The sequence below is a fragment of the Oryza glaberrima genome, chromosome 1 (assembly GCF_000147395.1).
Source record: "Oryza glaberrima chromosome 1, OglaRS2, whole genome shotgun sequence".
Taxonomy (NCBI): domain Eukaryota; kingdom Viridiplantae; phylum Streptophyta; class Magnoliopsida; order Poales; family Poaceae; genus Oryza; species Oryza glaberrima.
In genome coordinates, this window is record NC_068326.1 from 37,694,506 (window position 1) to 37,716,212 (window position 21,707).

The following is a 21,707-nucleotide window of genomic DNA, read 5'->3' on the forward strand; positions in this document are numbered from 1 at the left end:
TGTGTAGAAAAGTTGATTTATTTTGGGATGGACAAAGTAAATAAAAACTATACGGTGCATTTTGCTAGCGACATATATACCTCGGTTTGTGTATCAATCAACCATACAAGCATATTATGTAGTTTAAATTAAATCTGATAAGAAATACTATTATTTATATATATAAGCAATGAAGAAGGTCAACACACAATGCAAGAATGCACAACACACAGGGTGCAGAAGTTATATATGTGGTGCTCAAGAATAAGAGACAGTGCCTAACTAATTTCTCAAGAGTCAAAACTTATCAAACTAAACCCATATATGCATGATGAAATAGCTAGCCTAGGAATATCAATCAGCACAATATTATCCCTACATAGGCATAAGGCATGCAGGAACCTAGAAATCAACTTTTGATCAAATCTAGAATTAAATTTACTCAGAATCAAAAATACCCAACTCCAACTATGTCAATCGTCATAACGTGCAGATCAAAATAATTAATCACTACAAAAATTAAATTGGACGTACAAGAATTATTCATATAAAATCGATCATTTTGCATACTCCGATTAATTACTCCATATCCATCATGTCGCCGGGCCATCTTAGCTGCTAGCTTCTTCATCCTAACCTCATCTTCCATGTCCTTCAATCAATCTCAGCACATCCATCCCCACCTAGCTTCTCACCATCATATCACACCATGAACACAGATTAATTAGCTAATCTAGCTAGCTACTAGTAGCTAAGCACTGGCTACTCTTACTAATTATTAATTAGCTTAGCCACTGCAATAGCTGTTCATATGGAGGAGTAAGGTAAGATGGAGTAGCTAGAGACGATGGAGTAGCTTAGCTTAATTAAATTACTGACCTCTCAAGATTAGGAGGAAAGGTTGGGTGTTGGGTGAGAAGAAGACGACGCAAAGAACGGTGGCTAGAACTGCCTGGAGCTATCCGTCGACCTGTCCATGGCGTTGAACATGAAATGACCGGCGGTGGCGGCGGCGACGGAGGAGGAGGAGGAAGGGTGGTCGGGGCCCGCGGCGGCGCCGGCGCCGGAGCGGGAGGTGGCGGCGGCGGCGGCGCGGTCGCCCTCGAGCTCGCGGTACTTGTTGAGGTACCTGCGCATGGGGTCGACGTAGTCGTCGAAGCCGAGGGCGCCGAAGGCCCAGCAGACGTCGTCGCCGTTGACCGTCTTGCGCTTCTCCTTGTGGCACTTGTCGGAGGCCTCGCCGGTGACGAAGCTGATGAACTCCGAGACGCACTCCTGCATCGTCTCCTTGGCCTCCTTGGAGATCTTGGCGTTGGGGGGGAGGATCTGCTTCATGATTCGCCCCACGTTCGCGATTGGCAGCAACCTGTCCTGCTCCTTGATGATCTCCGCCGCCGCCTGATCCGCCGCCTCCCCCTGCAGCTGCTGCTGCCGGCGATGCCCGTCGGCGTGGTGGTCGCCATGGTGGTCGGCCATGGCTAAGCTCTCTCTCTCTCTCTCTCTTCAGTGGTGGTGGTGGTGGTGAGTTCTTGGGCTAGTGGAAGCGCTACAGTATATATGACGATTTAGAGGGCAGCACGCGCGCGGCCGCCGTTGGTTGTGTCTTTTATATGCGGTTGGGTAATCCGATTGGCGAGAGAGACGACCAGATCGATTCACTTGTTATTGTTGGGAATAATGGACTTTTCTTCATCTGCTTTCGCTAAGCTATACGCATCACATCCTAAGAGCCGAGTATAATAAGGTGAAGAAAACGGGCTGTATAATTAAGTTGTCACCTCATATTTGTGATTATATGGAGAAGAGAAAAAAATAGAAAGAACAAAACAGACTACAAATTTACAGCCAGCTGCAGCACAAACTTCAATAAACTATATGAGAGAGACGAATGTATTAGGTATTAATGATACGATGTATATCTACAATTAACTATTGTATGAGTAGACTATTAGGTGTATTATTAAATTTGCTCTAATACTACAAGTCTAAATAGTCTTTATCTAGATATCCAAATTTTTAGTACAAGATGAATAAATTATACTCCATCCGTCCCATTTTAAGTGGCCATGATTTTCCGTGCCCAACTTTGATTGTCCGTCTTATTTGAAAAAATTTGAAAACATAAGTGACGCGCAAAGTACTAGTCATGTTTTAACAATAAAAATACTAATTATAAAAAAAATTAAATAAGACGGATATTCAAAATTGGATATGGAAACTTATGGTTACACTTATAATGAGATGGATGGAGTATTTGATTAGGGGTGTGTTTAGTTGCTGAAAAAAGTTGAAAGTTTGAAGAAAGTTGGGAGTTTGAAAAAAAAGTTAGAAGTTTATATGTGTAGGAAAATTTTTTATGTGATATGATGTGATGGAAAGTTGGTAATAGAGGGGAAACTAACCACGGCCTAGGTTGGTTTTTACAGAGGCGGTACTTCATACATCCTACTCCAGCTAACTCCATCCAGCTGGGGTGTGTGTGAGAGAGATCAGACAAGGACAAGGACAAGTCACAGAGAGAGACAGACATGTACTGGGAGTTTGTGACGTGGGGCGGGTTTTGAAATGTCACCGGCCACTCGGTCGGTCATCACGACGACGTACGACTCGGTCGGTCGCCGATGAGAGCTTCACCGGCCTGTTCCGGCGATCGATCGAGCTATATATAAATGATGGCCCATGTGTGTACATTCGGATTTGATCGAGCTGAGACAGTGTTTGGCTAATGAGATAGAGAAATGATTTTTCATCCATTAAAAGACATCTTCAAATCCTAACCATTCATTCTCCCTATTCCATTTAATTCTAACCTTTCATTTATTTCCTAATCCTAATCTCACTCCCCATTTTCCATTATCCAAACACACCGGCATTATGCATGATTAGCTATGACCGAGTTCGATCGATTATATATATTGCATCATCCTCTTGCACACTACGTATGTATATATATACCTCAGTTATTTCTCATTTTCTGTATAAACATTCACTCCTATATGAAAATATCCTTATATATGTGATGACATGCCATCAAAAGGCACAACCAATGGCTGTTACTAAATAGTTCTGGCATATATATGATCTGTTATATCATATCCATCGTCACTACGTACCAGACTAGAAATTATTTGAAGTTTAACACTATCTCATAAATTATTTTGTTGCAAATATGTACCCACCTCCTACTCGATTTTATTGCAAAAACCACCCAACACACGTACTTAACCGAATCAATATGTTTTCATAAATTAAGAGACGTCTGTATAATCTTTATCAAAAATTAAGTCATTATTTGTCAGGACGGGTATGCTAACAATACAATATTATTTCAATCTCGTAACAACGTGTGAGGTATCACCATAAGATTAGCTGGATTGTAACTACAGAGTATACACCATAGTACAGATGCTAGCCAGCGAGAGTGGTGGGGGCGCGTGCGGGACGCACGTGACGAAGGCACTGTTGCTCGCCGGGGAGAGGCAGCATCGATCGGCTCAAGGCCCTGATCTGATGGATGGATGGATCCCCCAAGATACAGCTAACCACATGCTTAATTTCTCCATCAACAGCAACTTTCCCTGTTACAAATAGTACTACGTGCCAGATCTACCACAAACACATCACACATTCACACATTGGTCGATTTGCATATTACTATTAGTAGCTAGCTAGTACATTATTGATTATTGCTAGTTATAGCTAGAATGCTAGTAGTATATACCCCCAGCTAGCTAGGTGATTAAACAACTAAAAGAATGTCAGTAATAGTGCACTTATCAATCAATCAATTAGTGGATCCATGTGTCATAAAATACCTGAAAGATTGATTATAATCAATCAATCATACTTAATATTATATTGTACGGTTTCATAAATTAACTTTACTACTATAAAAACGTACTCCCTCCGTATCTGACCTAGGTGATGTCCCATCCTCACTAAAGTTGGGTTTTTTTGGACGGAGGAAGTAATTATCATCCTCCGATGATCCTATCCACGCACATCCCTAGAGAAAACCGTTTCTAAAACCGAAACACTACGGGCAACCGTTGTCTCATTTTCTCGAAATTCCTTTGAAAGGCACGGGTATATCCTAGTTGTATTGAAAATTTGAAATAAATTTTGCAACTACAAATGCTTGGACTAAACTATCGTAAAACTATATATTAAGGAATTGCATATCACAAAACTATAGATTTGATATCAAATTTACCATGAAACTAAAAATTTATGGTGAAGTATCATATCAAAACTATAGATTTAGTAATGAATTTACGACGATGCTATAGATTTTAGATTTTAATTCCCTAACACTATAGCTATGCATGCAGGAATTATTAATGTTATACCTTTGCAATAAAAGGCCAACGTTAATAAATGTACAGTTTTATGATATTGTTTCAATTCGTAGTTTTGTGATAATGTTAGATTTGTTGTTTCGTGGCTGAAGTATGTAGTTTTATGATAGTTAATTCAGTCAAACAATATGTGATTGATGATCAAAGTCATATTTTTGGCACCATGTCGACCTCTAAAACGCCATGTTTAAATAACCGGAGGGAGTATATCATTGTATGCGTGTGCGTATCTTGTGTTGGTATATTCTTTTGAGCTCCGAGGGCCAAGGAGCTGATCGAGCAAGCCAAAATATTGTCTCTCCCCTGTTTCCTTCGTCTCCATCGATATCAACACGAGGCAGCAGCTAGCATACGTAGCCATCAGCTAGCAGCCATTGCATTCTTCGATCGTTTCTTCCCAGTGAAAATATTAATTAATAAACTAGCTAGCACGCGTGCCTTTTAAAAAAAAAGCAAGTAATTAATTTAATCAACTACTAAGTGTGGACAAATCGTATGTCCGAGCCTTAATTGCATTGACTGAGAGAGGCCAGTGTGCATTGGGGGCTGAAAGCTAAGCTAGACTGACACATAAACCGTGTTTCCAGGAAGTGAACCGCAAGCTAAGTGTGATTAAACAATGTATTACTGTGACACATAATGCCATATATAAAATGGCAAATTGCCTTATTGCCGCTTCGGCTGTATTAATTTGGATTATACTCAATGACAAACTATGGCGTGTGTGCTTTGACTCTAGGTGCATGAAATGACTGCTCGGCGCGCACGTATTACATAAGTATTTTGCCTACCTAGCTTGGCAATTAATTAATTAGTGCTAATTAAGCATGAAGTGTACAACTGTACATGATGTACTCTTGCTAATTTAGCTAATTAATGGGTCTCTATCAACATTGGAAAGGCAGCTCCAACTCTATCAAAGATCTGTATATATAGAGGCTATGGTGTATACGTATTGTGTACGCTTTTTTCTTCTTTTCTTGTGTCAGCAGTGGCTACATATATATAAAAGCAAGGGAGGGGCATTCATGAAAATGAAGATCAGTTGAAGCCTAGCTAGCTGATCTGGTGATTGGAGTGAAAATTAATTAGTGGGTTTGATATTTTACTATAATTGGCCTGTGCAGCTATAGCTAACACTGCCATGCACGCATGGACATTTTGCTGTATACTTTAGTACTTACCATATATATAAAAACATAATTTTCCTCCTTTAAAAGATACGGAAGATTAGCTAGAAGCTGCTAATTAATTAACTTTTTGCTTCTTATATCTCCGTACCTCTAAGAACAAACAGGGGAAAGTAGGAATTGAAGGGACGTAAAGAATAGTAATATATCCATCCATTAGTAGCTTAGCTAGAGCCAAAAATTTAACTATATGTAGGGTTTGTTTAGATCCCATCAAAATTTTTTACCATGTTATATCGAATGTTTGGATATATGCATGGAGTATTAAATGTAAAAGAAAAAATAACTAATTATATAGATTGCGTGTAAATTGCGAGACGAATCTTTTAAGCCTAATTGCTCTATGATTTTGACAATATGGTGCTACAGTAAATATTTGCTAACGACGGATTAATTAGGCTTAATAAATTCGTCTCGCAGTTTACAGGCGGAATCTGTAATTTATTTTGTTATTAGTATATATTTAATACTTCAAATGTGTGTTCGTATATCCGATGTGACACGTCAAAACTTTTCACCCTGGATCAAACACAGCCATAGTTATGTCAAAGTTATTTGTCAAGCATATTAATTTTTGTCCTCGTCATGTATGCACTTTCGACAAGAGATCATACCTATAGCTAGATGCTTGGCAATTTGTGGCATGCACAACCGTGATGTGTACACGTAATTAGATTAATTAACTAAACTAGCTAATTAATTTCCTGCTTTGTCAACATTTGCAAGCCTGCAGCATATCCCTCCATTGCGTGCTAATTAACAAAAGGTTGCTATGGTTGGGAGAGAATGGTGTTTTTAGTGCTTTCTAATTCATATGTACTTTTTCCTAAATAAGATGCACCATTCATGCATGCATATATCGGTAGTACAAATATTTGACATGCACGTTGTGCCTTTTTTTTTCTAATTAGTGAACTATAGGGTCATGAATAATACCAAGCAAGTTTAATTCTTCGTAACTCCCCAATTCTCAAATAGAATGTCTCGTTTTAGGATACGAGAAGTAGCTAAACATACCTTGAAATCTCAATCCCCTAATTAATTAACATATGCAGTATACACTGGCTCATCTTTTGCTTGTCATCTAAATATATAATTATAAAAGATCTGAATAAAAATCAAGCAACATAGATCACAACGTCACACGTCATTTACAAATATGCAATACTAAATACAATCTACATATATTCCACACTCAAGAAACAATTACATATATGAATATTGTTAGTACCAATCATGACAAAATTTGTTTATTTTTTCTCTCCATATGGATTGATTTTGGACTTGAAATTTTGCAAGATTGTACATGCAAATATCAACGTTCTCATTTTTTTCAGATTTTTTTATAACTATTTAGTTTATATTTAAGAAATGAGGCGCGCGCAAATATGTTCACAACATGCACCTGAGCAGTAAAAATACATCTCCCATTGGCGGCAATAATATCGATGCCCTAATTAACAACAAACAAAAGAAACTACTATTGTTTTCCCTAAAAAAACAAAACTACTATTGCAACACTGTTTTTAGCAGAAATGGATCGGAGATCGAGGGTGTGCCTGCAAGAATACAAGTTGTGCAGAATTATGAGAAAAAAAAACGCGCCGAATTCGCCGGATTAGCTAGTACTCCTCTCTCTGCTAGTACGGAGTAGTATGCACACTGTAGTACACTACTCCCTCACAGCCATAATAAATCTAGACTACCCTTTGTATAGATTTGTTACTATTATAGAAGATGTCACATTTTTTCCTATGTTAAGTTTTTTTTACAGAGGGAGTAGTAATATAATCGGAGTGGAATCTTCATGTGTAATAATTATATTAGCACCATTGATTAATCAACGCCAGTATATTAGTCCTCGATCCAGGTGGCAATGGATCGATGGATTGGACACATAACCTAATTAAAAAAATTAATACTCCATCGGTCCCAGAATATAGCAATATACTCCGTATGATAGATGTAACGTATCCTAATACTGTAAATTTGGACATGATATATCCCATACCATACTAGATTGCTAGTACTATATTCTAGGATGGAAGGAGTAGCTATCCTTGTGGAACTTTTTATGTTCCGATATAAGATTATCTTTACCCATCTTATTTCTCCTAAAATAAGTCAATCTTTAAGTGATCATTGTATTAGGGAGTATGAGACAATTTATCAAAACAAAATAAAGTGAAAAAAAGTTACATCTTAAACACGATAATTTTTTGGTTCGTCCGAGATGAGTCATCTCTGAAGAGTCTCGTTGATGTGAAAGTCGAATCTTTTTAACTTTGTATTTGTACGAAAGGGTGAAAAATAGAGATATTTTTAAGAAGGGTGATAGTACTCCCCCGTCCCATTATAAGCGCAACCATGCGTTTCCGTGTCTAATTTTGATCGTCCGTCTTATTTATTTATTTATAATTAATATTTTTTTTATGAGATAATAAAACATAGATCATACATTATATGTGACTTATATTTTTTATTTTTTAAAAATAATTTTTAAATAAAACAGAGGATTAAAATTAGATGGGACGAAGGGACTAGTACAGACTGGCATGCAGTGCGCGGTCTCCAATGCATGCAGAAGCAGGCCAATCGGGAAGGCCGGGGACAGGGCAAGGGCACATGTGTCGGTCCGTATGTGGTCCTTAATTCCATGCAGCCAGCTGCGCCCTGCATGCCTTACCTGGTGCTGCTGACAGTGTGTGCGACACGCGCTCACTGCTGCAGCCTTCCTATTTGCCCAAATAGATCGAGATTATTTGTTAGATTATAATTGTCCCTAACAAAATTTCATCCTCTAGTTAGGCCCCGTTTATTTCCCAAAATTTTTTCCCAAAAACATCACATCGAATCTTTAGATACATGCATGAAGCATTAAATATAAATAAATGAAAAAACTAATTGTACAGAGGAAATTGCGAGACAAATCTTTTTTAGTCTAATTAGACCATGATTAGCCATAAATGCTACAGTAACCCACATGTGCTAATGACGGATTAATTAGGCTCAAAAGATTCGTCTCGCGGTTTTCAGGCGAGTTATGAAATTAGTTTTTTCATTCGTGTCCAAAAAGCCCTTCCGACATCCAGTCAAACATTCGATGTGACACCCAAAAATTTTCTTTTCGCGAACAAAACAGGCCCTTAGCACCATGGGATTAAGGCTACTCCCTCCGTCCCAGAATATAGCAACCTACTGAATTAGACGCATCCTAGTACTACGAATCTGGACAGGAAGCATGTTCAGATTCATAGTCCTAGGATACGTCTAATCCAGTCCTACGTTGCTATATTCTAGGACGGAGGGAGTATATGTTTTGGAAGCTTTTGGTCAAATGCAGCTTCCTTTGTAATCTCTGGCTCTTTCTAACAATTCAGATGCTCGCGTAGATTCTGAGAAAAAGTACGTACCTACCTATTATAAATGAACTAAAATTCACAAGCTGAAAAAACTAGTTTTTTTTCCAAATTCTTATTTTGAGAATCTCAAATTCTCTTACACATAGCTTAACCTAGATTGTGTGTTGTCGGACATTGAACTCCTCCACTAGGGAACCGTGAGGCCCCCCTTTGTGAGTTCTGCCGGGGGCAGCGGGTGAGATTCGAGAGCTTGGTGAGTGGAGCTGTATGATCTTGAGGGGGTTAGGCCCCTCCAAGACGATGAGACAAAAGAGGTTTATACAGGTTCGGGCCGCTGAGAATCGTAATACCCTACTCCTATGCATGATTGATTGAATGTAGAACACAAGTGTTTAGGGTTGCGAGACCCAAGCACCAGTTCGCTCGGAAGTCCCCCCCCCCCTCCACCACTAGGCCTGGACCTCCTTTTATACCTTAAGGGGTTACCACATGGGCCCAACAACCTAACCTAGCTCCGGTGGAGAAGTATTATAATATTTGCATTAAATGCATGTCTTGTCTCTTGACTTGGGAAGCCAAGCACACGTCGTCTTGATGATGGGGCCTGTCAAATCTTGTCGCCTGACACGGAGGGTGCCCCTGTCAGTCACCATTTAATGGGTGAAGACTTCTGGGCTCCTATTACACCGGGAAACGGGAGCCTTGCTTTGACCAGAGCGGGAGGACCGACTCCGGCTGGGATAAGAGGATGAGAACCTCTCACCATCACTATTTGATGGGACATGTCAGGCTGCACGCCGCCTGACACACGAGCAGCGCACAGGCGCACTAGCCAGTCCCATCGGTCATTCGACCGGTCACAGACCGGTTGAGTACACTGCACGCCGCATTAAATGCGGCGTGGCACGACCGCTCGGGACACCATAAATACGGGTAGGTGGGCACCTGGAGGCGGACACCTAACTCACCGTACGTGGTGACCTAGAGAGGGGGTCGGGGGAGCCCGACCCCTAATCACGGGAGGGGGCGGCCGCCGCCTGACCTCGGGCCCGATCCCCCCTCGGGGGGGAGCCACATGGCGCCTGGGGCGGCCTTCTCCCTCTAGCCTCGGCCAGGGAGTGGCCGCCGCCCTACCTCGGGCCCGACTCCCCTCGGGGAGGGCCACGTGGCATTGGAGGGCAGCCTCCTCCATCCAGTCTCTGGGAAGAAGTGGCCGCCGTCCTACCTCGGGCCTGACTCCCCTCGGGGGAGGGCCACGTGGCATCAGGGGACAACCTCCTCCGACTAGTCTTTGGGGAAGGAGTGGCCGCCACCCCACCTCGGGCCTGACTCCCCTCGGGGGAGGGCCACGTGGCATCGGGGGGCAGCCTCCTCCCTCTAAACCTGATACCCCCGGGACCATATCACCGACATGTGTGTTTGGCAGTCATCCCGTGCATTCTGCTAATAATGATCATGTGTTAATTTGGAATGTGTTTTTTTGTGATTGATACTGATAATGGCACTATAGGTACAGAACTCCAGATAGCTAGGCATATGCCTTTCTTCTTTTCTAGCCAGTGACAGTGACTAATCTTACTGGCTCCAGTAACTTACAGGAGGAGCAGGGGAGTCTAGCTTTCGTTGCTGTGGCTGCTTTTCTATCCATTCATGGACCATAGGAAGTGCAACAAGTGGCATATGGAGTTAGCACTTTGCATATATATGCTTCATGCCAAAGGGGAAAGGGAAAAGGACCTACTATACATAAAGTTTGGGATGATGCCTCTCAGACATCTTTGAGGTTGGTCCACTCTTGTTGTGGATTCCTATGCACATAAGAGTACTACAGCAGATTTGCTTGACAGTGGAAAAGCGCCCCTTAATTTCTTGTAGAGATTAATCCTCTTTGTTTCAAGCAAAGCTAGACTAGAGCATAAGGAAATGTCAGCTTCAATCATCTGCATTATCTGATCTAGATTCTAGCTTAAAAAAACTCTATGCACTAATTCACATTGAGTTATATGTACCACTCAAATTCTAGAACATAAGCTTAAGTTGACGAGGAAGCTATATATGTAGATGTAGTTCGTTTAAGCAGCTTGTTTTTCTTTGCATAAAATTAAGTTGTAGATTACTGTTTCAAATTGATTACTGTTTTCAAACAATACACATAAATATAAAATGGTTTGACAATAAGGTAGAAGGGACTATTGGCTTAGTGGTGGTAAAGTTGTGGGTGCACGGCTTTATCCATTTAGAACTCAAATTCATATGTCCTGTTTTTGATTCAATAGATATTTTGAGATGTTAGGATGTACTGTTCGCCTCCATCTCTATATCTACAAGTATGGAGTGTCTTCCATGTAATAACAAAATGTAGAGCGGGATATATATGTAATTTCCATGCTGGTGAAGTGAAAAAACAGAGATAGAAGGTCCAATCAACGGGGAGATTCCTGACATATATATATTGGTTTTGGTCAGAACTGAATGCTCCAAGAATCAACAGTTAAATATACTTACAAACAACATGCAAGGAAGCACAGATTCCTTGTTGATTTGATTATTCCTCTGTTTTCATCCATGCGTCCATGCTATTAACTCTAAACATCTCAACAAATGGGGCCACGAGTTGCTTTGGCAACTAGGTATAATTCAACTCTTTGGATTCTAGCGACCAATATACAACCTTGAACTCAAAGGAATCTCCATGACGACCTGCAGGAGATGCATGAATCCATTAATTGAACTGCAATATATATGGAGCCTCTTAGTGCCGGCACGATGACTAATTAAGAGTTTAAGACCCAATGCAAGCAGGCTCGTTTAATTTTCTTATCAGATCCACCACTGAAACCTGAGAAATTCTCACTATGGAATTAACTACTAGCCTAACTACCTCGATTGCACATGCCAACGAGCGCCTCACGCATTCATGTTCTATCTCTTCAGACATCGGTTTGATTATTGGATAGTTGGCAAGAAAAGTATGGAATAATCTTGCAGCAAATTAAAAGATTACCAAAACGACAGCAGCAACGAGATGTGAACCTCTGAAGAATTCAGAACAGAGATGGACAGAGAGCACGCGTGCAGGACCACGCACTAAGGCGATTTCTGTGGCGCATGTCTAGCTAACAGCATGAAATTAAGTCAAATATATATCCATCTCAGGTCATCTCTAACATGTCTCACTGCAAGCAGATCTGGATTAAAGAAACGGAGAAGCATATGCAGTTGCAAGTTCATGCAGGTATAAGATTCTGCAAACCGAGCGCTGGATTCCAAATGATCCATGGACCAGCTGCGAGAGAATTTAAAGGAATTTAAAAGTTGTAGACGACGACGAAACCAAGCCGGCCAATGCGACAAATAATAATGCCTGATATATGAATTAAGTCGAGGGTTTTGTTGGTGTCAGGTGTGATTTTCATGCACCTTGCGGACGTCGCCCTCTCCTATTCACAACCTAGCTATCGGCCAGTGGCTGATCCAGCTCTCGGGTAGATCGGGTGACCGTCGGGACTTTGGCATTATCGTCATCACCATCGATAGCCATCGACACTGAAAAATATTATTAAGTTGTTAGGGCTTAATGATATCGCTAGGTTCACTACTTACCTCAACACCACGATTCTCCTCCTTCTCCGATAGCTCACACTGTAGATCCGCCACCGTCTCCCAATGCCTCCTAGTGCCTCCACCAACAAATTACTAGCTCTTGTCGCTGACATATGGTCTCTCTCCCGCGACTAAGGTAGCGTCATCGCCACCTTGTCGCCCCACCACAGCCACCCCCACTGTCGGGCCACAAGCATCTCGGCTACCGCCTGTTGACACGAAAAGCTGTTGCCTCCACACGAAGATATGGGAGTTGTGTTTATCTCCGATGCAGGTTATAAAAATTCGGGTTCCTATATATGTAAGGTTCAGCATATATGCTATATATAAACCGAAAATACTATATGTGCTGAATTATATACTGATGGATGTTAATCGCAGCAAAACACGTACTGATATACTCCCTCCATATTTTAATGTATGACGCCGTTGACTTTTTAACCAACGTTTGACCATTCATCTTATTCAAATTTTTTATGCAAATACAAAAATACTTATGTCATGCTTAAAGAACATTTGATGATAAATTAAGTCACAATAAAATAAATGATAATTACATAAATTTTTTGAATAAGACGAAAGGTCAAACGTTTGCTAAAAAGTCAACGGCGTCATACATTAAAATACGGAGGGAGTATATGTGAGATTAATTATATTTGCTGCTCTGGCGTGTGGCGTGAATGCGTGATGCATGCATGCATGCGGTGATGCATCACACTGAACACACATGTGCATGCATGCATACGTACTTTCTCCTGTTTGGACTGAAGTAACACTGCATATTTTCATGCACGTTTTCGTTGTGAAAACGTACGTACGAGCTAGCTAGATCATCGATGCAGCTTGTTCATGTGCTGTTCGACGACCGTCTCTGCATATATGCGTGCAAGATACAGGCCGAGTTTAATTACTTCCAAACTTTTTATTCAAATTTCCAACTTTTCCATCACATCAAAACTTTTCTACACAAACAAACTTATAACTTTTCCGTCACATCGTTCAAATTTCAACCAAACTTTTAATTTTAGCATGAACTAAACACACCAATAGCTGATCAATGATTAATGCGACGACACGATGTGACATACAAATCGGCCGTATCTTCAGAGAGCAAACAACAACAGCTAGCTGGTGAGTCATATGATCGATATAGGGAGTACTCCTGCCTGTCTTGATCGATTAATTTCAGCTCTAAGCTGGCGCAATTACATGAACATGCTACATGCACATGGTAATTAATCAGACTCGTTTAGGCTATGACCAGGTTACAGGGCCGGCTATATATTTTAGAGGACCTAGACAAACTTCGTAACATATCGTAAAAAACTAAATGTAATTTTACATGTAATATATATTTTTTAAAATCATATATCGGAAAAAAAATGATGTGAATAAATATTATAAACACCTAAAATTATGATGTAAATTAATCAACGAGAAAAAAATCACAGTCCAATTGTTATACTAGATAGATGCAAATGAGAGGATGAGAAGATCATAAGACTTCACTTTAAGCCCCCAACCACGATGAAATAAGGTGTGACCTTGTGGGAGTCGGACATCCTGATGGCTGGGTTGGTTGGCATAGGCGAATCTAGGGGTAGTCTCAGTGATCCATCGGGACCACTCGAAAAAAATCCGAACCCAGTGCATATATATACATATGTGAAAAGAAACTTTAAAAAAAAAAAGAAAAAAGAACTTCTTTGTTAATATGTTATGATTCACATTAGATTAGTTTATACTTATAACTTTGTTATATTTAGAGTATTTAAAAAATATTATATAAGTTGGATCACCCATATAAAAATTCTAGATACGCCAACAGTGTTAATTGGTGAAATGGGCCCTGTATCGGTTTGGACCTTAGACGATCACACAACCAGTAGTCTAGACCCTTAAGATGGCACTGTCAGGTTAACTTCTGAGATAGCTCTTCATTACGTCTGCTACTGTATCTAGCTAGCAGCTACTACTATTCTCATGTGGGAAACTCTATTCAACTCATTTTTTTATATGCCACTTAAAAGTAATACTATTTTTTTAAAAAAAAATTTAGTAAGATCAATATGTGGTAGGAGTATGTCACTACATAAACATGTATGTTCAAATTCAACTTATATAAGTACAAACAAAATTAATAAATTTAGCTATGAATAGAACGCGTAATCTGTGGTCAAATTTGTTATTTTTGTTTTAAATTGTATAATTAGAATTTTAACTTTTATGTTTGTGAAAAGATATACTTGAATATTGATCTGCGTTGATATTTTCTTTTCAAATTTTATGATGACTTTTTGAACGCCATACGTAAAACAAACTGAGAGGATGTCTCCATTGAGGAACAGAAATTCACTTCCTGATCGTTCTCGTGTTTGAAGAAGAACACTTTTGTCCGTACCCTGATGGGCTAATTAGGATGTACGGAGTACGACCATCCTACCGTCGTAGGTACGCACGTACTGTACGTACAATGGATCGACGTAAATGCCTACCCCAGGTCCAATGTAAATGCATGCCTCAGGCACCCATCCACTACTCCTAAAATCAGTGCTTCACCTGTCATCTTATATTAACCATCTCCCATTTAATTTTACGTGAAAATTTTTTAAAAAGCGCTTATAATTTAGGACGTAGCGAGTACGTACTGTATTACTGCATCTGCATGCAATATAATTAGTGGTGTAAATAGATCAGCCGCGAACCACACATTTTAATCAAAATAAGCGGGTTCATGGTTTATTTTAGCTTATAAAAGAGTTTTGCGGGCTAATCATTTACAATTTTACACCTCTAAATGCACTCCATGACGCCGAGAGAGAGAGAGACAGATGACGCAGATGAAGCTGGTCGCTAGCTGCCGGCGGCATGCGTTTCTCCGGCCGTCCACCAGCTGGTTTCTGAAACTTTTGCTGAATCTGCTCTGCATATGCCGGAGGAGAGGGACCGCGCGGCCAGCGCTCTGCAGGCGACGACGACGAAGAACGACAGAGGCGTCAGAGGCAGAGTAAATGTAGGAGTAATTTAAACATTGACCAGGTGAATGATCCATCATTCGTGGCACCTCTGGCAACAATGGAATACGATGACGACGTCACTTTTGCGCCTTTGAATGATCCATTTAATCGACAGTTATGCGTCACCAGAAGAGAAGTTAATTCTGCATTACTGAACATTCAGAATGATGTTTTTTGTTTTTCCTCTCTCCCTGCATTTCTCTTCACCTCAAGAGAATATCCCCCTCGTGTTGCAGAGAAAGAAGAGAGGGTTTCAGAGATAAAAAAAACTTATCGAGTTTTGTTGTTTTTATACATTCAGGTTTTGATTTCTCGAGTGAAGACTGCACTGATGCGAGAATTAATGTGGGTGACAGAGATCCCTGCAACTGCAAATGAATTAAGGTTGATGATTCGATGGCCTTAAATCTGTCAACTGTTGCAGTGCTGAAGAAGATGCTGGACAAAGGCAGCCGCAGCAGAGCACGTTTTCGTCACTCGTCAGCAGCAGCAGCAGCAGCAGCAGCAGCAGCAGCAGACGTCGGGTAATGGTTTACAGTTACTGTTCAGAACAGGTTCAGAGAAAAAGCTTTGGCGAAATTAATGTGAGAATTCCAAGGCAATAATACACGTAAGGTACAGTAGGTAGGTACGGCCCTGCAATGCATGCAGCTCATGATGAGGCCACGTTTTATTCTGGGAGCATGTAAGAAAACATGCTTAGCGCAGTGCTTAAAACTTTAATACATGTGCCATAGTATAAACAGTAGTAGAACACACATGGGTTTTCAGAGTTTCAGACTTCTTCAGAACTTTCTACTGCAACTCGTTATCTGAACAAGGAATTCCTCTGAACATTGCTATGGCAGTTCAGATTTAAGCCCACGAATTCGGAGGATAAGCAGAGCCCATGGAGAAAATGAGATGAATTCGGGCTGCAAGTGTGTCCAAGAGATATGGGCCTCTGAGTCCTCAGAAAGATATATGGGCCTAAAGATGAATTTGGTCCGCATAAGGTTTTCTCACCTATGGGCTTCAGAGATTTTTCAGCCATTTTTTTTCTTAAGAACATGTCAGTACAATACAGTAATTGCTAAAGTTTATCTCTAATATTTCTCGACGAGATTAATCCATTTCTGATTTATCGTAGATAATAATCCATCTAAAGCGAAAATATTTTTCATCTCAAAGAGAAATAAAATTATTTTAACAAAATTTATCTATGCTAGTACTCCTAGTAAACAAATGAGAGGGAAATGGTAGAGCACTACATAAAGCGATCTTTTCAGAAAATAATTTTGTCCCGAAAAATACGGATTGTGGAGATGATAATATAGTACGTAAAGGTCACTGCCTCCCGGGGCCCACCTTTTTATCTGCGTTCCCACCTGCGGACCGACTGTTTGGTTGGAGGGAGTTTTTAAAAGGGATTGGAAGTTGGGAGACATAGGAATTTTGGTAGTATGGGGATGGAGAATTGAGAAAGGAACTCCCTCCTTTTCAATATCTGAGTAGGGCAGGTAATTGGGAGGGAATTCCTCCTTTACTTTTTCTAAGCAAATCTCAGCCATCCCTTTTTATTAATGACATAATCTCCAACTAAACTCCCATTCAATTTCCATCACCTCTACCAAATAAGATATTGGGATTAAAAATCAAATTCCTATCTTAATCTTATCATTAATTTTATCGTATAAACTCCCAATCCCCTTTCCTCGACTTACCAAACAAGCCGGAGAGGAGAAGAGAGAGAAACCCCTCAAAACCCTCCTCACCCGCTTGCCCTCGCCAATTGCCGGCGAGCGACAGGCGAGACGAGAGCCCGCGGCGGCGGCGATCAGGACCCGATCCTCACCGGCGCACTTCTCCTGGTTAGAAGCTCCTCCTCCTCCTCCTCTTCCTCCCCCTCGAGTTCCTGGTTGATTGGATTGATGGTTGGTTGGTTCGCTTTCCCCCCTAATCTGGTTGAATCGGGTTGTGTTCCGAGCAATCTGACCCAATCCGATGGGCGTTCTCCGGCGAGGTGGATGCCGCCCGCCCGCCCCCTAGGTTATGCGAGATTTTCTAGGAAGTAGCCCTCGCCCCTTCGCCTTCTTCGGTGCTCAACACGTAGGGATGAATCGCGGCTATCGGCTTCCCCGTTAGTCTGACCGATCCCTCACCGGCAAAGGCTTTCGAGTAGGCCTCCCCGTGCGCACCACTGATCCATCGCTGAGGGGATGGATTTGGATAGGTTAGTACGTTTGTTGGTGGTGAACTCTAATCAAAATATTTTCGTCTTGCGTGGATTCTCGTCTTGAGTTTTGGTGTGGGCTATCTAATCGAAATATTTTTTCTCTCCAGTCATCCAGTTTGTTGAGGATTCGTTTGATGCGTGGTGGTTTTGTTCATTTCGGAAGTTTTTTGGAATTCGGCTTAATCCCCATGCCCCTACGTTAGGTTGTCCTCTGTCTACTGTAACGATTGACATGGATGCTGAATTGTTGTTAGGTCCTTTATATGTATCTATCTGTATGACATCATTTTTATAGCTCCTTGATTTGGATGGAAATAGGGTTTGTGGTACATGACAGGTTGATTGTTATGTGTCGCATACTGCACATGGATGAAATTTGTAGTTGGATACTACTCAGGAGTGCTACTGTCTATTGAATTAAGAAAAACAGGAGTATTATTTTCATGTCATCATGCAACATTATTGAATTTTTAATAAGAAACTACTTTGTGTTATTTTGCCTATTTATATAAAACTTCTACGTTCTCTGAATCCCCTTGCATAACAAACATTGCTGGATACATAAAAATCGATTCCTCTTATTGATATTTCCATCGCTTCAGTTCATTGCAGGAGCAAAGCAGTAAAAATGAACGAGCACCTCCGCTTTGAGGATGGCTGGAAGATCCTGGAACAGGGGATTGTGAAATGCTCAAAGCTTTTGGAGGATTGCCCTGGTGGAAGGCCAACTGTGAATGAGTACATGAATTACTATGAGTATGCTTCTATCTTACCACTGCACATTATGCATGTTCTCGGTTATCCACATGGTATTAAAAACTTGCTGCTCATCATACATTCCTCTATGTTTTCCAGTTGCGCTTACCGGATGGCTGTGCAGAAAGACCAGTATTGTCAAGAGATGTACAATTCTTACAAAGCAACACATGAAAGTTGCGTCTGTGCAATGGTACTACAGTACTAGCTGTTGCTAGTTTTTAAATCCACAATGTCATATTTCTAGACATAGCCAAGTAAGTTTATTGTGTTGCATAATGATGATTGAAATCCTCAATTTGAATCTAATGAAATGTCAACTTCATTTACCTCCATAGATCATCTGTTGTAAAATCTGTTGTTACAGCTCACTGTCTTGACGCTCACATATAAAATCTTATTAACATATTGTTTGATGTACTGCTGTTAGGCCTAGGGAAGTTAGGTGTTGTACACCATGCCTCCCATAAAAATGAAGCTCACATGCACATATGATTGTATCGGTACCCATGGAAAAAAGATAGCAACTTAGCGGTCCTTCTGCTGTTGTGAAACAGGCATGTTTGATTTGACTAATATGTGTTATTATTTGATATGCTTATTATCATTTCACATATTATTAATTTAATACGTGAAACAGGCATGCTCACATATAAAATCTTATTAACATATGATTGTATCTGTTTGCATCTTGTGTGTTACAAGTTCCTTTAGTTGGAGAAGAGAGTTCGGCCGTTCTATCCCTTGGTTCACTTATTTTATGTATTTAGGTTTTACCCCATCTGATGCATAAGCAAGGTGACTTATTTTGGAGAGAGCTTGTGAAAATGTGGTCAAACTATTGCGCCATGATTAGATTCACAACTGGCTTTTTGGCCTATTTGGACCGCTGCTTTGTTACACATAAGAAACTACCTTCGCTTGAAGACGCTGCTGCTACTTCTTTCTTTTCTCCAGTGAGTGTCACGCAATAATTCTTTTAGTTAATATTCCATGTGCATTTGTGATAATAATCTGCTTACGTATCTATTTCTGTACACACAACTGATCATGTCCTTCTGCCAGGTCTTTTCCTACTTCAATAATGAAATATCAGATGTTCTACTGACTCTGGTAATCTGACATGGTATACATTTTATTACCCTTTTAACTGCATTCCTTCTGTGCATAACAATTAATTCATCCCAGATTCGCCAAGAGCGTGATGGATGCAATGTTGATATGAATCTTTTGATGGGTATTATGCGTGGCATATGTCGTTCTGAAGTCAAAACCAAGCTGAGAAGTGCTGTTATTCAAGATACATACTTGTACTACTCCAGGAAAAGTTATGAATGGATTGTGCAATACCCTTTGCAAGATTACCTTGCTAAGGTAACCTACTTCAATAGAACTACGTAGTGAGGCAGTGTTACTTCCTTTGTAGTTTCTGAACACTGTTTATATGTGTTATCTTGTAGGTCCAGGAAACTGTGCAGAAGGAAACGAAGAGACTGATTCACTATCTGTGTATTTCTGAGGAAGAGGGTTCAGGCCTCTGTTTGAAGGTAAGCTAGGATCATTACGAGTACAGTTTTATGACCTCGAGTTCATGTGCACCCATCATACTTTCTACAGTTTAAAAGATTCTAAAAAAGAATATATATACATTGACAATATGTAATGACATGTTGACCTGCAAAAAGAAAATGGGTGTTACAAAAGTCATTTGTATATACATTGCATATGAGACCATATTTTTTCACAAATTTGGTGCAGTTGCTAGTGCATAGATGGATGAACTATAACTTGGGTGCATATGAGCTCAAGTTCTTTTCTGCATTTCATGAGTGTACTGTGTCCAGTAGAAGCCAAGCAGTCCTTATCTATCCCATGTTTTTGATGTTTCACATTCAATTTTCAATTTGCCCCCTGCACCTGATAAGGTTATGATTGCTTAAACTTGGACCACTGCACTGCATCAGCTACCATGCTTGTTTTTTTAAAAAATATCTTTAATTAAATTTTGTTACTTTAGACTTTGATAAAAATTGAAAAGAAAGAAAACTGAGATACTATTGTTTCTTATACTCTGTCCGTTCTGTAACAGGCTGTTAGTGCTCCATTGATGCAAGCTTATGAAAACTATACGAAAGAGAAACATATTGGTGGTCAAGTTTTGCTTCAAACATACAAGGTAAACTCAGCTGCATTCCCAGTATCGTTTGATAGCTCATTTCCTTTTAATAGATTGCAACTAACCATTCATTTACTCATAGCAGACTGTAGAGGATGATCTTCTGGACAGATGCAGTCGCTTGACAATTGACAATGGCTTGGACAACAATTCTTTCAGTCACATGGAGTAGTAAGGTAGCATTAGCTAACATCTGCCTATAAGCCAGGTTACATATAGAAGGGTTTTAGAACCTGGTCTACATGAACGAGAACCTTTTGTGCAGCTAGGTTTTTGCGATAGCTCGAAGCTGCCACGTATAGAGCTTGTTGACCTATCACTGATCTCATTGGCAAGATTCAGTTAGAGTTCTATGTGCACGCTATACTGAATCCATACTTCTTTTTTGCATGGACACGAGATTAATTCCTAGTCCACCTAAACATAATGATTCCGGCTCCTTTGCCTCATGGTGCATAGCGTTCCGCAGAATCAGATGCGCTCGAGATGTACAGGATGCTAGACAGCATTGTGTTTCCTGTTACTGCCATTAGGTGTTAGGGTGAGTGCATGTGCCTGTCCACATCAAAAGTTTGTGGCATGACATCTGATGAATGGGTACGCGTAATCTGTTGCCTTGCCTTTGCCTGCTTCTGATGCTGTTCATTGTTGAAGTCTGCTCATCTAGTTTTCTGTGACTTGATTCTACTCTGCTTTGATTGCCTGTCTTGATGGAATGACCGTTAGAAGACGTCACAGCTCGAGGCCTGTGAGGCTGTGAGTTCCTGTGGTTCATTCTGGCCAATTGATTACAACTGATTGTTCTTCTATTTTGGAGTACCATGGTGAATGATGCTTGAAACTTATTGGACTGACATTGAATGATTCTCGCAGCATTTCAATGCCGTACTTTAAAATGTTTATCAGAGAAAATGGGGCCTCATGACCACCAAACTTCTGAAAGAAAGTGCTATCTGTACATATCTTGGCCTCCGTTAATGTTCCCTGTATGATTCGTGCCTTACCTTCAAGGTATCTAAAAGTGTGATAAGCTCGACTAAGATCAATCATA

General features: G+C 40.4%; 2 protein-coding genes across 6 annotated transcripts; one reads left to right on the forward strand and one right to left on the reverse strand.

Annotated features, from left to right (window-relative positions):
* Positions 1-434: 434 nt before the first annotated feature.
* On the reverse strand, positions 435-1,552 carry LOC127761901 (nuclear transcription factor Y subunit B-1-like). 2 transcript variants are annotated; one of them, XM_052286241.1, is made up of 2 exons: positions 859-1,552; positions 435-662 (listed from the first exon to the last, which is right to left on the reverse strand). In XM_052286241.1, exon 1 carries the CDS (start codon positions 1,453-1,455, stop codon positions 922-924), a length of 534 nt encoding a protein of 177 aa, XP_052142201.1. In that variant the 5' UTR covers positions 1,456-1,552; the 3' UTR covers positions 435-662; positions 859-921. The 2 variants fall into 2 exon arrangements, with proteins under 2 accessions (XP_052142201.1, XP_052142193.1); XM_052286233.1 differs by having other exon boundaries at positions 435-666.
* A 15,681-nt stretch (positions 1,553-17,233) lies between these two features.
* On the forward strand, positions 17,234-21,276 carry LOC127760051 (cullin-1-like). 4 transcript variants are annotated; one of them, XM_052284264.1, is made up of 9 exons: positions 17,234-17,359; positions 18,327-18,480; positions 18,580-18,673; positions 19,251-19,436; positions 19,546-19,593; positions 19,669-19,854; positions 19,941-20,027; positions 20,570-20,656; positions 20,742-21,276. In XM_052284264.1, exons 2-9 carry the CDS (start codon positions 18,353-18,355, stop codon positions 20,826-20,828), a joined length of 903 nt encoding a protein of 300 aa, XP_052140224.1. In that variant the 5' UTR covers positions 17,234-17,359; positions 18,327-18,352; the 3' UTR covers positions 20,829-21,276. The 4 variants fall into 4 exon arrangements, with proteins under 4 accessions (XP_052140224.1, XP_052140221.1, XP_052140223.1 ...); XM_052284263.1 differs by lacking the exon at positions 17,234-17,359 and adding exons at positions 17,440-17,721; positions 17,832-17,927 and having other exon boundaries at positions 18,327-18,673; XM_052284261.1 differs by having other exon boundaries at positions 18,327-18,673.
* The last annotated feature ends 431 nt before the right edge of the window (positions 21,277-21,707 follow it).

Coding starts and splice junctions, on each gene's coding strand:
- LOC127761901 (XM_052286241.1), bottom strand. CDS start 1,455: ATGGCCGACCACCATGGCGACCACCACGCCGACGGGCATCGCCGGCAG.
- LOC127760051 (XM_052284261.1), top strand. CDS start 18,353: ATGAACGAGCACCTCCGCTTTGAGGATGGCTGGAAGATCCTGGAACAG. Junction 19,437..19,545: donor CTACTTCTTTCTTTTCTCCA/GTGAGTGTCACG, acceptor TCCTTCTGCCAG/GTCTTTTCCTACTTCAATAA. Junction 20,028..20,569: donor GTTCAGGCCTCTGTTTGAAG/GTAAGCTAGGAT, acceptor GTTCTGTAACAG/GCTGTTAGTGCTCCATTGAT.